The sequence below is a fragment of the Coenobita brevimanus genome, chromosome 87 (genome assembly GCF_032717465.1).
Source record: "Coenobita brevimanus isolate Jiangsu-jjx chromosome 87, ASM3271746v2, whole genome shotgun sequence".
Lineage (NCBI taxonomy): Eukaryota > Metazoa > Arthropoda > Malacostraca > Decapoda > Coenobitidae > Coenobita > Coenobita brevimanus.
The window spans coordinates 11,669,121-11,682,744 of record NC_137040.1 but is presented as its reverse complement, the minus strand read 5'-3'; the positions used below and the strand labels follow the sequence as shown (position 1 = coordinate 11,682,744).

Genomic DNA, 13,624 nt, shown 5'->3' with positions numbered 1-13,624 from the left:
CTTCATCAGTTACATTGTGGGAGCAGCATGTCAAAAACTGCACTCCCTTTTTGCATCTGGCTGTTTTCTTAAGTTTATATACACTTAAGTGCATTCTTAGGCTATTCTTCAGTACGTTGCATACGCGTGCTTCTGTTGCTAAATTTAGTGCTGCTAGAAGTTATGTAAGTTACACAGAACGAATTCGGACACACACACACACAGAGTTTACTCTGCCATTTTAATACAGTACTTCCATGGCGAGAACAGTGAGGGTCAAGCTCATGGTAATTTCCAGTAATGCAAGCATGTGTGTATATGATCATCATCAACCATTACAAGTACATATACTGTATATACGGTATGTATTGTTAAGAAGCGAGATTTGCCAGTTAGGTAGCCGACATTTTTCTCGACGTTTCCCGATATTTACCGTAGGTTCGGGTACGAGTCAGAGTTGCCAGTTTGTCTGCTGTTTGTGAGCGTAGTTATTTCGTAAGTTGTATATTAATTTTTGTGCCCTTTTTCTTTATAATGTTTTATTTGATTTCTTGTTAGATTATGTAAGTTAAGTTTGTATGGGAAATGATTTAGTGTTATGTAATGTAGGACAGCTTTAATTGGCATGTTTTGGTTGTCTCTGAATTGGTAACATTTGCCCGTCGATAGTATACTCGAAGTTTCGCGTATAATGCAAGCTTATATAAAGGTGGGGTAGAGATTATTATAAGTTTAGTCGGGTTTCAGGTCAGTTTGAGTGGTGTTCAGGCGGTTTTGGTTCAGTTTGAGTGTAGTGCAGTGTCAGTGAAGATTGTATATTTTAGGTGCACAGTGGCAAACAGTGACGAGTTATTGAAGTTTGTATATCATTGATACCTACTTGAGAAAACAGTAAAGTGTAATAACTGTGAAGTGTTATTAAGCATTAAGTGTAATAGTAACGTGTGTATAGCTCCAGTGCTTGTGAGAACAGTGAAGTTAAGTTGGAAAGCATTAACTGGAATTATTTGAAAAATAAAGATAGTGAATTTTAAGGAGCCAGTATTTATTTTCGCCTCAGCTGATCTAGTGTACTGTACACGTTAAGGCTGACCATAGGAAGAACAACTCACTGGGCAACGTCCTTCCTGTACTGAACTACTGCTGTTGGAGCCTGTGGCAGTGAGGTAGGGACGTAACAGTATATATAAAATGTGTGTGTGCGTTGCTGAAGGGCGCTACTGAGTAATCAGGACTATGTTTACAAAACCGTGTCACCACATTCCCAAGAAATAATAAGCGGAGTCAATATGTTGCACTGTTTTAAACCTTCTTTCCTTTTGTGCTATATTTTCCGCTGATAAAAAGTAAACGAGATATTGTGGGTTCTCAGAAGTGTGCCTGTGCTGGCGGTTTGTTTCGTTCATGAAATGCGATTCGTTTTTGTTTCAGAGGTGCATTATGGTCATGGGTGGGTGGTATGCTTTTATTTTCGTTGGTGCATTATTGTCTTGATTCAGCCAGTCAGAGGGCTGGAGGTGGGTGTGTCATGTTTTCAAATCTAAGCTCAGATTCAAGATGAACTCCGCCGACGACTAGAAAAAGACTGGAAATTGGTATCGGTTAGGCTTGAATGACGCGGACCTAGGGTTGGTATAAATGGCTTTTGGGTAGGTTAATGCCTAAGAAATTCACCATCTTTATTTTCACCAAAAAAAGAAATAGGTTGGGGTAAATGTTTACAAAACCATAACGCCACATGAAGACGCATCAGCATTCGCTTATTTTTGATTTACTGAGATACCTCACAGAAGAAAGTTAACTTAAAACTGTGCAACGTTATTATTTCGCAGGAATAATAACCTAACATTTTTGCATTTAATTTCCTAGTATTTTGGTTGGGCAATTAAGATTACTTTTAATTCTGAACGGCTGCAGTTTGAATCCTCCACTCATGAGTTTGCATTCTGTGTTTGCTTAGGTTACACTGACTTAAGTTAGCCAGGTTAGATCTCTAATAGGTTAGTTTTTTGTTAGCTGTTTTTCTTCGATTTACACTGAATGTCAGTTCCTACGTTTACGGTAGTGTCATCCCTGCAAACCAGTCTTAACTGCAAACTCGCAGGAAGAAAAAGATTTGATGTATTTTTTCTCCTCATAATTTCGGATTTGTTCGCTTATTTTAGAAGTAAAAGTGAATATTATTCATTGCCGTCATTCAGTACCAACAACAGTGCAGCAAACTAATGTAAATAGTACGGTGTTCAAGTAACTCATCTCATTATAGTAGCCGCAGCGAGAAATGAACGCTGTGGTGGGGCAGCCGGTCATCCGGAGATTCCCCCACTGTAGCCATATCCACATGTCACCGACCATAGAGATAGGATGTCACCGACCATCGGCCACCGCTGCAGCCCCGCTCCATGATCCTAACCCTGTGTCTCTGGCTTTCTCTTTCTCTCTCGGTTTCTATATAAACTGCTGTATTTCCGAAACTAATTATGAAATTATTATGACTTTTGTTCCACACCACCACTGAGGTAAAAATCAAGGAGAGTTTTCTGTATAAAGGTTCCTCCCCCCTTGTCTGAGGGCAGGTCAGTTCTGGCGAGTGTATAATTATAGGTCAGGCGGAGGTATCGGCAAGGCCGCACTCCCCCTCTCATATGCCACATTTAGGAGGGGGGGGAAACCTTTATACATAAAACTCTCCTTGATTTTTACCTCAAAGGTGGTGTGGAACAAAAGTCATAATAATTTCATAATTAGTTTCGGAAATACAGCAGTTTATATAGAAACCGAGAGAGAAAGAGAAAGCCAGAGACACAGGGTAAGGATCATGGAGCGGGGCTGCAGCGGTGGCCGATGGTCGGTGACATGTGGATATGGCTATAGTGGGGGAATCCCAGGTCATCCCGGCTGCCCCACCACAGCGTTAATTTCTCGCTGCGGCTACTATAGTGAAAATTGAATATTACCTTGAAAACTATCAGTATCAATTAGCCGGACTAGTGTTATGTGTTTTGTTGGAGTTTGGCATCGGGACAAGTTTCGGTATGTACGGTGTGGGTCATAGCACTACCTGATGTACACTAGAGACATAGAAAGAGAGACTGGACAGCCAATATTTTCTGCTGCTCGCTGATTGGTTGGATTTCATGGGCGCCATGATGTGTCCAACATCAAGAAGCCTGTCTGCAGATTTGTCATAGAGTATATCTCGCCACCTACTGAGGAATGTGACTAGTTGCCTAACAAGATGTCGTTTTAATTATAAGGTATAGTACTTATTTGAACAAATGAAAATTTATGTTAAATATAAATCTCTACACATCTATTGTATTTGATTGCATCCGTAAAAACCATTGTAAATGACGAATGGTAATGTTGACAAATCAGACTGTTGGTTGGTGCTAATTAAGACGTGATATGCTGTGTTGTTGGTACTTTTTTGCCTGTAAATATGGTTGGTTGTGCTGCATATGGATATACAAACAGAACTGGACCGATTCCCTAGAGATCCGGGAAGAAGGAAAATATGGCAAATAAGATCGGAAGAGCGAACTGGTCTGTCAGCGACAATCGACTTTGGCAGGTAAGGTATATTCATTTTATATGTAGTTTTCCCATTAATAAAAAGATTTGCCCTACTGTAATATACATTGAAGGAGTGTTAAGGAAACTGGATATTTTCATAAAGTGGAAGTTTTTTTTTTTTTTTTTTTGTCTCCGACTCTGGGCATAGGCTTCACAGCCTGCTATCAAGGCCCAGCAGTCCTCCTACATACCATACACCTGTACATGCCACCACTTCGGCGGTAACACCCACCGTCCATATTGAATACATGCTAGGGCTGTCTCATACAGGACTGGTGTATTGGTATTAGCGGGGGTATTTGTACGACATGTCGGCGGGTCACCTGGTATATCAGTAAAGCCTGATTTAATGAAATTAAAATCCTTAAACTGTTCCCTGCCCCAGCGGGAATTTGAATCCGGGCCCGTTAGGACTGCAGGCCACCTTTCTACCGATTGAGCCACTGCCTCCCCCTAACATTAGGTGAGAAGAGAAGTCTAAGTTAAGGATTTTCAACAGTAAGCTATATAGAGTGATTTCTATGGGATTTCCTGCTATCGCTTCAGGGCCAGGTTCTGGAGCACTATTAGTGTTAAGCTGTTAGCTGGGCTGTAATGCTAGGTGTTTTAGCCTCGACTTCTCGTTCCTAGAACACCTAACGTCAAAGCGGGGTCCTCTTTCGAGACCGGGGCTTAGTGCAAGTAAGAGAGGTTGGACACAAAAACTCAGGCAATAATTCTACCCTTGGGGGTAGGGGGGTTTTCAAGAATACTCCCCCAGTATCCCTGCTTGTCGTAAAAGGCGACTAAAAGGGTTGGCGGAGGGTTAGTGCCCCTCCCCGGAAAACAACTAACTAAAAAAAAACAAATAAGAAGCCTCGCACAAGGACTGACCAAACGATGACGACCCAGGACCGGACAAAGGACTTGGTAATGAGTACATGGAATGTAAGAGGAGCGAATGATGAGGTGAAAGAGAGAGAGATTGTCCAGGTGCTTGAGGGTGCGAAAGTGGATGTATGTGGAATAACTGAAACAAAATGGGGAGGAGAAAGTGTGAGAGAATGGGAGTATGGATGGAGTATATGTGCAGGACTAGGTGAGAATGAGAGGGCAAAGGAAGGAGTATGTATAGTTGTGAGTAAAAGATGGAAGAGGAGCATAAGACAGTATGGATCAGTTGGGTCAAGGATTGTGTGGGTAAAGTTGAAAGTTAGAATACAAATGTGGGCGATTGTGTGTGTATGCGCCAATGCAAGATCGTGCTAGAAGAGTGAGAGAAGAGTTCTGGACAAATGTGGAAGTGTGCATGGAAAAGTTTGGAAGGAATGAGAGAGTGTTTTTGATTGGTGATATGAATAGTAAAGTTGGGAATGTGAAGGTGGATGGAATAGTTGGTGAGTGGGGTGTGCCTCCTGAGATAGATGAGAATGGGAGTGCGTTAGTGGACATTTGTGCTGGGAGGGGGTTGGTGATAGCCAATACCCTCTTCAGGCATAAAATGATCCACAGGCATACATGGCGAGTGATGAGAAGGGTGGGTGGTGAACTGAATGAATGGAAGGCAATGATTGATGATGTGTGTGTGGATGAAAGGATGCGAAGATGTGTAATGGATGCAAGAGTGTATAGAGGTTGGGGGAGTGGACTTTCTGACCACTACTTGGTGGTGGCCAGAATTAGAATGCAAGTAAGATGGAGGAAGAGAAGAAGGGAAAGACGAGAGGAAGGAGTAGTTGCAAGGAGAGTGGAAAGGTTACAAGAGGATGAGAAAAAGGCAGAGTATAAGAGAGAAGTGGAGGAACGATTGGGCAAATATGAATTGGAGCAGATGGGAGACGTGGAAGGTGTGTGTAAGATATTTACAGAAGAAATATGTGCAGCATGTGATGTGGTGTGTGGAAGGAAGAGAAGACGGAGGGGGGTGCAAGGAACAGTGTGGTGGACTGAAGAGGTGAAACAGGCTGTGGCACAAAACAAGAAAGCATACAATGAATGGATGAGAAATAGGGGCGTGGAAGAAGTTGAGAGATGGAAGAGGGAGTTATTAGTAAGAGTGAGTAAGAAGAGAGTGGATGAGGAATTTGGAAGGAATTTGAGTGTAAAGTGGAGGGACTGTAAGAAAATGTTCTGGAGAGAAGTGAAAAGAGTAAGACAGGGTGGAGATGAAGTTAGCAGGGGAGTGAAAGATAAAAATGGTAGATTACTAGTGGAGAAGGGAGAAAAAGTGAGCAGATGGAGAGAACACTTTAAGGAACTGTTGAACGTAGAGGATGGAAGTAATGCGAGTATAAGTGGCTGGGGAATGGCTGGGAGAAGGAGGGAGGTGAGAAGACAGGAAGAAATCAGGAGGATAGAAGTTGTGGAAGCAATGAAGAAAGTTAAATCGGGGAAAGTCCCAGGAATTGATGGAGTGTGTGGTGAAATGCTGAAGCATGGGGGAGAGATAGTAGTAGAATGGATGTGGAAGATGTGCAGATTGGCCTGGGAGGAAGGTAGAGTCCCGGAGGATTGGAAGTCAGGTATAATTATTCCCTTGTACAAAGGAAAAGGGGAAAAAGAAGTGTGTGGTAGTCATAGGGGCATTTCTCTTCTTAGTATAATAGGAAAAGTGTATGGTAGGATACTTATAGACAGAGTTAGAGAAAGAACAGAGAAATTAGTTGGAGAAGAACAGGGAGGCTTTAGGAAGGGAAGAGGTTGTGTAGATCAGATATTCATTCTTAGATCTTTAGTGGAAAAGTGTCTAGAGAAGGGAAAGAAGTTGTATGCGGCTATCATGGATTTGGAGAAAGCATATGACAGGGTGGATAGACAAGGATTGTGGAAAGTGTTAAGAATATATGGAGTAGATGGGAAGTTGTTGAATGCCGTGAAGAGTATGTACGATGGTGCGAAGGCTGCAGTGCATGTGGATGGTGAACTAAGTGAATTTTTCTCTTTGAAAGTTGGTTTGAAACAGAGATGTGTCATGTCTCCATGGTTGTTCAATCTGTACATGGATGGGGTAATAAAAGAGGTACAAGGTAGGGTAGTGGATGTTGGAGTGGCCTTGGTGAGAGAGGATAGTGTTTGGAAACTCCCTGTACTGTTGTTTGCAGATGATACTGTGTTGTTGAGTGAAGACGAAGGGGAGCTGCAAGGCTTGGTGGATGAGTTTGAGAGAGTGTGTAAGAAACGGAATCTAAAGGTGAATGTAGGGAAGAGTAAAGTGATGGTCTTTGAGAGAGGTGAAGTTAGTGAATGTACAGCGAGGTTGGATGGTGAGGAATTGGAAAATGTGAGTACGTTTAAGTACTTGGATAGTGTGATGAGTAAGGATGGAGGTTTGGAGGGTGAAGTGCTTGAAAGGGTACAGCAGGGAAGAAAGGTTGCTGGTTCTTTGAAAGCAGTGATAAGAAACAGGGAAGTGAGCATGGAGGTGAAAAAGTTACTACATGACAGTATTGTGATACCAACTCTAATGTACGGAAGTGAAGCTTGGACATTGTTGGAAGGACACAAGTCAAGAGTGAGAGCAGTGGAAATGAGTTATTTAAGAAGAGCCTGTGGAGTCACGTGGAGAGACAGGCTGACGAATGAGGATATAAAGGAGCGTTGTGGTGTGGATGTGGATGTGATAGGAAGTGTTATGAGGAACACACTGAGGTGGCTTGGCCATGTGGAGAGGATGGAGGGTGAGAGACTGACGAAGAGAGTGTATGTGAGTGAGGTGGAGGGGGGAAGAGGGAGGGGGAGGCCGAAGATGAGATGGAGGGATGAGGTGGAGAGGTATATGAGAGAGGGGGGTGTGAGTTGGGAGCAGGGCAGTGAAATGGCAGGGGACAGGGCGACTTGGAGGCGATTTGTTTGTGGCCACCCCAAACGGGATTGAGGCGTCTGGCAATAGATAGATAGATAGATAGTGTATTCAGTAGTCAGACATCAGACGGACAGTAGATGATACAACAACCATTTGGGAAATCACAGTCCTTAACTAGACAAATGTACCTCGCAGGGTACTGGCACAACAGAGATCAAAGGATAATATTCACGATGTAGTGAACAATATTACTCTGAACACAGGCTGGCAGTGTACACGGGAAGCGGGGGTGGAGCTCGCCGAAGGGGAGGGAGGGGGGGGGAGAGAGAGAGCGGGAGTGATGGGCTGTGGGGTTGGTAACACTTTATGGTAATATCGAGAGGGAATAGATGTTATAGGGTTGGCACTGTTATCCTCGGGTAGCAAAGAGGTTTTGGTAATTTACTGCAAGGGGGTTTTTGGGATTCCTGTGCGTGGGGAAATCGAGAGGAGAGTTATCAAGGGAGGCCATACAGCACTGGGAGTCTCTAAATTATAGCAGTACAAAGGGGAAAGATATTAACAACACTTTTGCTATATGATTTTCTGTGGCCGAGGGAACTTATATACTTCACTGATGTAGGTCTCTCGTCTCTGGGATTCTACCGGCACATTACAAGAGCATCACGATATGAGTTTCATTTCCCCACTTGTTCCCTTTTCAACTTCCTTGAACACTTTGCCTGCTGTTCAGGCACACTATGTCACTTTGGCTATGTTGCACTACATAGGACAGATCACACTATACGGAGGGGGGGGGGCTGGGGAACACGCCGGCGACTATTCCGCCAGGGGAGGGCATGCCGAGAGGGCACGCAACGACTCTCAGGGGCGTCTTCTCTCGTCCAGGGCTGCAGGTGGCTGGGAGGCCTGTGTCTTCCGGGCTGGGTACTGGGGTGTGGCCCTCAGGACTGGGGCCAAACAGGTCCAGGAATCTCTGGCTCGTCTCTGCCAGAGGTGGAGGTCTTCTGCCGTCGGAGCTTAGGGAGGTCCTACCCGGGTGTCCTGGGGAGGGCCTGGAGTACCTGAGGACTGCAGTCCCTGGAGCCAAGTGGCGCCGTCAGGGAGGGGCTGCGGCACCGACCCGAGTCAGGGTCCGTCAGGTGGGTTTTCTCCAGGGCCAGGCGTAGGGAGCAAAGGCCAGGGGAGGCATCAGGGCTTGGCTGGAACTCCGGCGTCCTCTACGTTGGGGGTCAGGATCCTGGTCTCATGCCGTGGCGGCAGGACTGCTCTCCCTCGTCTCCGGCGTTGGGGCCCTGCTACCGGCTGTGGCTCTCTGAGGGTGCTACAGGGAGGCGCCGAGGCCCGGCTACTGGCCGTGGCTGGAGAGGGGGAATCAGCGTGCCTCAGGACACCTTCGGAGCTGCTTTTGGCCATCTTACGAAGGTGGGAGCGGCTCCAGGCCATCTCCTGCAGGAGGGGTGGGGAGCGGCTACAGGCCGACTCAAGGGCAGCACCTTCGGAGCGGCTACCGGCCGTCTGACAAAGGCGGGAGTGACTACAGGCCGTCTCCTTCTGCCAGAGGGAGGAGCGGCTACAGGCCGACTCAGGGGCAACACCTTCGGAGCAGCTACCGGCCGTCTGACGAAGGCGGGAGTGACTACAGGCCATCTCCTTCTGCTGGAGGGAGGAGTGGCTACAGGCCGACTCAGGGGCAGCACCTTCGGAGCGGCTACCGGCCATCTGACAAAGGCGGGAGCAACTACAGGCCATCTCCTTCTGCCGGAGGGAGGAGCGGCTACAGGCCAACTCAGGGGCAGCACCTTCGGAGTGGCTACCAGGCGTCTGATGAAGGGGGGATCGGCTACAGGCCGACTCCTGGAGGAGGGGGTGTAGGGCGACTTCAGGCTGACCCCGGAAGAATACCTTCCGACGAAGGCAGGAGCGGCTTCTGGCTGTCTCCTGATTACCCTCAGGTCGGTATGAGACTGATTTCCTTAAGAGGGGCGAGCGGGTTCTGGCCGTCTCAAGGAGGAAGACACCTTTGGAGAAGCTTCTGGCACACTCCTGTAGAAGGCGGGAGCGGCTACCGGTCGTCTCCTGAGAGGGCGCTGTGTGGAACCGGACGGACAGTTCCACCCCCACTTGATCCAATGGTTTCTCTTCCCGAAGGTAGTGTTGAATTCCTGCTATGGCAATGGTGAGGCGGCTGCATGTCATAGGGACGCGAGGCCCGGTCAGATTTATGCCATTGTCGCGCGGGGTTGGCTGGTTCAGCTGCGGCTCCTCCGTGGGGTCCTGGTGGGGGTGTCGTAGAGTTCCTGGGGGCACTGTACTGCAGCTGTGTCGTGGCGTTCTCAGGGGCACTACGTTGTAACTCATGCATTTTATGGGCAAAATATGTAAACACTCGGTATTCATATATCTAACGTCGTCTGCAAACTCACTCACTCATCTTTATATGCTTGGATATAATCCTACTTAATGTGTAGAGGAATAAATCATATAGCTGCATCCTTATATATATTAAAAAGACAACACCTGGTGCAAACATAGAATTAAAAATTTTTAAAAAATCGTCAGTAATACGTCAACAATAGTTAACTGACTGGTGGTATCTAGCAACGCGCCACTGGTCTCTATGTGAACGCGAGAGAGCGACCCAGTCGTATACATGTTGACACATAATGGCTGCTGTCCAGTCTCTCTTTCATTAGGGTCTATAATGTACACAAGATAGTAGTCTGTCAGGTAAATATAGTGTTAGAATATTTAAGTTCGTTGAGCTAAAACGTTTTGCACACGCATTGGCATTAAGCAAAATTGCAGTTTCGTACAACCATAGAATCTTGAAATTTACTTTTGACCGTCTACACATCTCACCTCCTACTGGCGTTTTTATTAAATACTTAGTTGTCGCAAATGCACTTATTAGTAGGCCCACTAGTAGATAAGGAGTGGTAGTTGTTCAGCTTGTAGCTCCGTTTGTTATCGAATCTACACCCACACTAGATTGAATTAGGGTAGGTTAGGTTAATCGAGATTCAGTCAGATAAGGTTAAGTTAGATGCAATGGAAGATGAAGATAGGAGCTGGAATAAACCGTTTCAGCCGTGCTTCCTCCACCCAACCTCTACTCCCACTTAGTACAGAAAAGTGCATTTGCGACAATTAGATATTTAGTAAAAACGGCAGTAGAAGATGAGGTGTGAATACTGTCAAAATGAATTTTCAAGATTCCTTGGTTGTACGAAACAGCAAATTGACCAAATATGCGTACGAAGGCGCTAAGAGAGAGAGAGAGAGAGAGAGAGAGAGAGAGAGCGTAAAGTAGATGAGAGACGTGTGGATAAAGTTAAGTGGGAACTGGTTTGTTGATGAATATATATTGGAAAGGAACTGAAGTTATGAATGTATTAACTCGAGATGCATGTACTGTATGTCATGTTTATGTTCAGATTCGTGGAAATGGTTCGGATTATTACAGATGCACCGTAATGTCACAGATTTGAGATAAGGGTAGGTTTTGTAATCCTGTGGGTAGTGACATACAAACACATGCCAAGGCTTTGTACTGTACGGTATTGTTTGGTGGATAGATTATCTTAACAGGGTCACTGAGATGGGGTATTTATTTTTATTCTTGCTACCACCAAACCTGTTTATTCGTCCTAGGGGGAACGTTTGGTTTTGAAAGAAGTGAAAACTATTACACCTGACCCGTTTGTTATGAAATGCCTACCCTTTGGCGACGCATATCGTACTGTATGATGGTAACATGAATATAAGGCAGAGGTTCTTAACCTGGGGAGCGCATCCCCCTAGGGGGGCCTGAGTAAATTCTAGGGGGGGGGGTGCGAGCTGGGGAAAAAAATAAGAATTTCTCTAATTATATTTGTAATTCTCATAACAAGAGCGTGGCTAATATCGAGATGATTATGAAGGAAGCACAAAACCTGCATGGACCGCTTTATGAACTACGAGAAGTAGCAATATTTATAGATTCACAGCAGAAGACATATCTCCATGACAAATTCCAGTCTGAAGGCTTTCTGCTTACCTGGTGGACATCTTCGAAACGCTGAATGCAATCAACCTTAAACTACAAGGGGAAAACATCACCATCATCATGCGCCACGACACCATTCGAGCCATCATGGCCAAACTCGACCTACGGAAATGTCGAATTCTAGATGGAAATACAGCCAGTTTTTGTAACTTGGAGTCTGTCCTCATTCACAGTTACCTTGATTCTGAGAAAAAAAAAAAACTGACTGACTTGAAAGCAGAATTCATCAGCTACTTCCCCAGATATAGATGAGATGCGTGAAGCCTGGGAATTCATCAGGAACCCATTTCAATGTGAAGTAGCTGATGTTTCGGATGAAGTGCAAGAGGAGTTTCTTGAGTTAAAGTTCAACTCCTCAGCTAAGGAAGACTTCAAAGAACTGGATCTTGAGACGTTCTGGGTCAAGTACCTTCTTGTTTACCGTGTGATCTCACATCAAGCTCTTCGGATTCTGACAATGTATGAATCAACGTATGCATTTTCCATGCTCGTTGCTGTCAAGATCAAGTACAAAAACAAGCTGAACGCTGAAGGGGACTTATATAAGGCCGTTTCACACCGGCTGCGATGCTACACGAGCCACGTTATGCTGGCGATACCGAGCCACGTGGCTTTCAATTGCTTGCGTTGTTTTAAATGAGGCAGTTCACACTGGATGCGAAGCTACGCGAGCGATGCCTGCGACACCGCTCGCATAGCTTTCCCGATTGCCGGACCGGCGATTTTTCCCGGCATAGCTTTGCCCACGCATGCACACTTGGTCACTTTGGGACTCGTGCCAGAGAGAAGAGGGAAGAGAGGAGAGTAAAAGTGAGAGGGAAGAGGTGGGAAAGTGAGAGGGTGAAGAGAGGAGGGAAAGTGAAGGGGAAGAGAGGAGGAAAAAAGCGAGAGGGAAGAGAGGAGGAAAAGAGCAAGAGGGAGGAGAGGAGGGGGAAAAAGTGAGAGGGGAGAGAAAGAGTGGGTTGGTAGAGAGGAGGAAAAAAGAGAGAAGACAGGAGATAAAAAGTGAGAGAAAAGAGAGGAGAGAAAGAGTGAGAGGGAAGAGAAGAGGGAAAGAGTGAGAGGGAAGAGATACGGGAGAGGGTGAGGGGGAAGAGTACGAGAAAGGGATGGAGGGAGGGGGGGGGGAAGGAAGAGAGAGAAGATGAAAGGGAGTAAAAGGAAACAATGGAGGGTATGAGGAGAATGTGAAGAAAGAGAATGGAAGGGGGAAAGATGCTGAAACGGGTAGGGGGAAGCGAAGGAAGTAGCGTGAGGGGGAATATGATAGCAAAGTAACATATTCACCATGAGCATCACATTTAGGTTATACTCCTGCTGGAACCACGCAGTTTTATCAACACTCTCAGGCCTTTATGACTCACTCTGAGCTGAACATAGTCGTCTGGCGTCAATTGGAGAGTTGTCCCGGCCATGAAAGAGTATGTGGTGACAATAATGACATTCACACGCTCTTTTGACGTGCTCAGGTGAATTTAATCGTCTGGGTTAGCTGGAACAGAATGCTTGAGTAGTCCCGACCATGAGAGGGTTAAACATGACGGAAACTTGTAAAGGGGTTAACCACTTCTGGCTGAAGACATGAAGACAGTTTTTGTAGTTGGTGTCCTGCTTCTTGATGTCTTGTTCTATGAGTGAGAGAGCTTCAGTGAACTGAGCGGGAGACAGTCTGAAATATTGTCTAAATTTCTCTTCATCCATTTCCAGCTCTTGAACAAGATGACATTCACCACATTCTAGTCTTTTCATATTTGTTTCATGTACCCACTTCTTTTTTCTCGTATTGCTCATGGCTACAGTTAACATTAATAACTCCTCCTTCTCCTCCTCCTCCTCCTCCTCCTCCGGGGACCACAGAGTATCTCCCATCGCTGCAGCCAAGAAACTGTGTGTGTGTTAGCAGACATAGCTTCTGGTGTGAACACTCGCATAGCAAACATCGCGAGCGTGCGTCCGCAGCATTGCGTGGCTCGCGTAGCATCGCAGCCGGTGTGAAACGGCCTATATACGTTGTGCACCCTTTGGCATTCATACACGCATTCAAGATCTGGTAGCTAAGAAACACTGTCAAGTATCTCTTTAAATCGGTAAGAAACTAACCTCATTAAATATGCTGGGTATATTGTTTGCACAAAGTTCATGCTCAATAAAAGGAGTAAAAACACCAATTTTTTTCAGTTTTTCCTTAAAATCTAGCAGGGAATTTTATCAGTTTAGTTGAAGATGCGAGGGGGGCGTGG

At 45.6% G+C, this 13,624-nt stretch overlaps 1 protein-coding gene across 1 annotated transcript; it reads left to right on the top strand.

Moving 5' to 3' along the window:
• Positions 1-11,637: 11,637 nt before the first annotated feature.
• On the top strand, positions 11,638-12,024 carry LOC145410976 (protein FAM200A-like). The gene has a single exon (XM_080281032.1). The coding sequence runs from the start codon at positions 11,638-11,640 to the stop codon at positions 12,022-12,024; it is 387 nt and encodes a 128-aa protein (XP_080137158.1).
• The last annotated feature ends 1,600 nt before the right edge of the window (positions 12,025-13,624 follow it).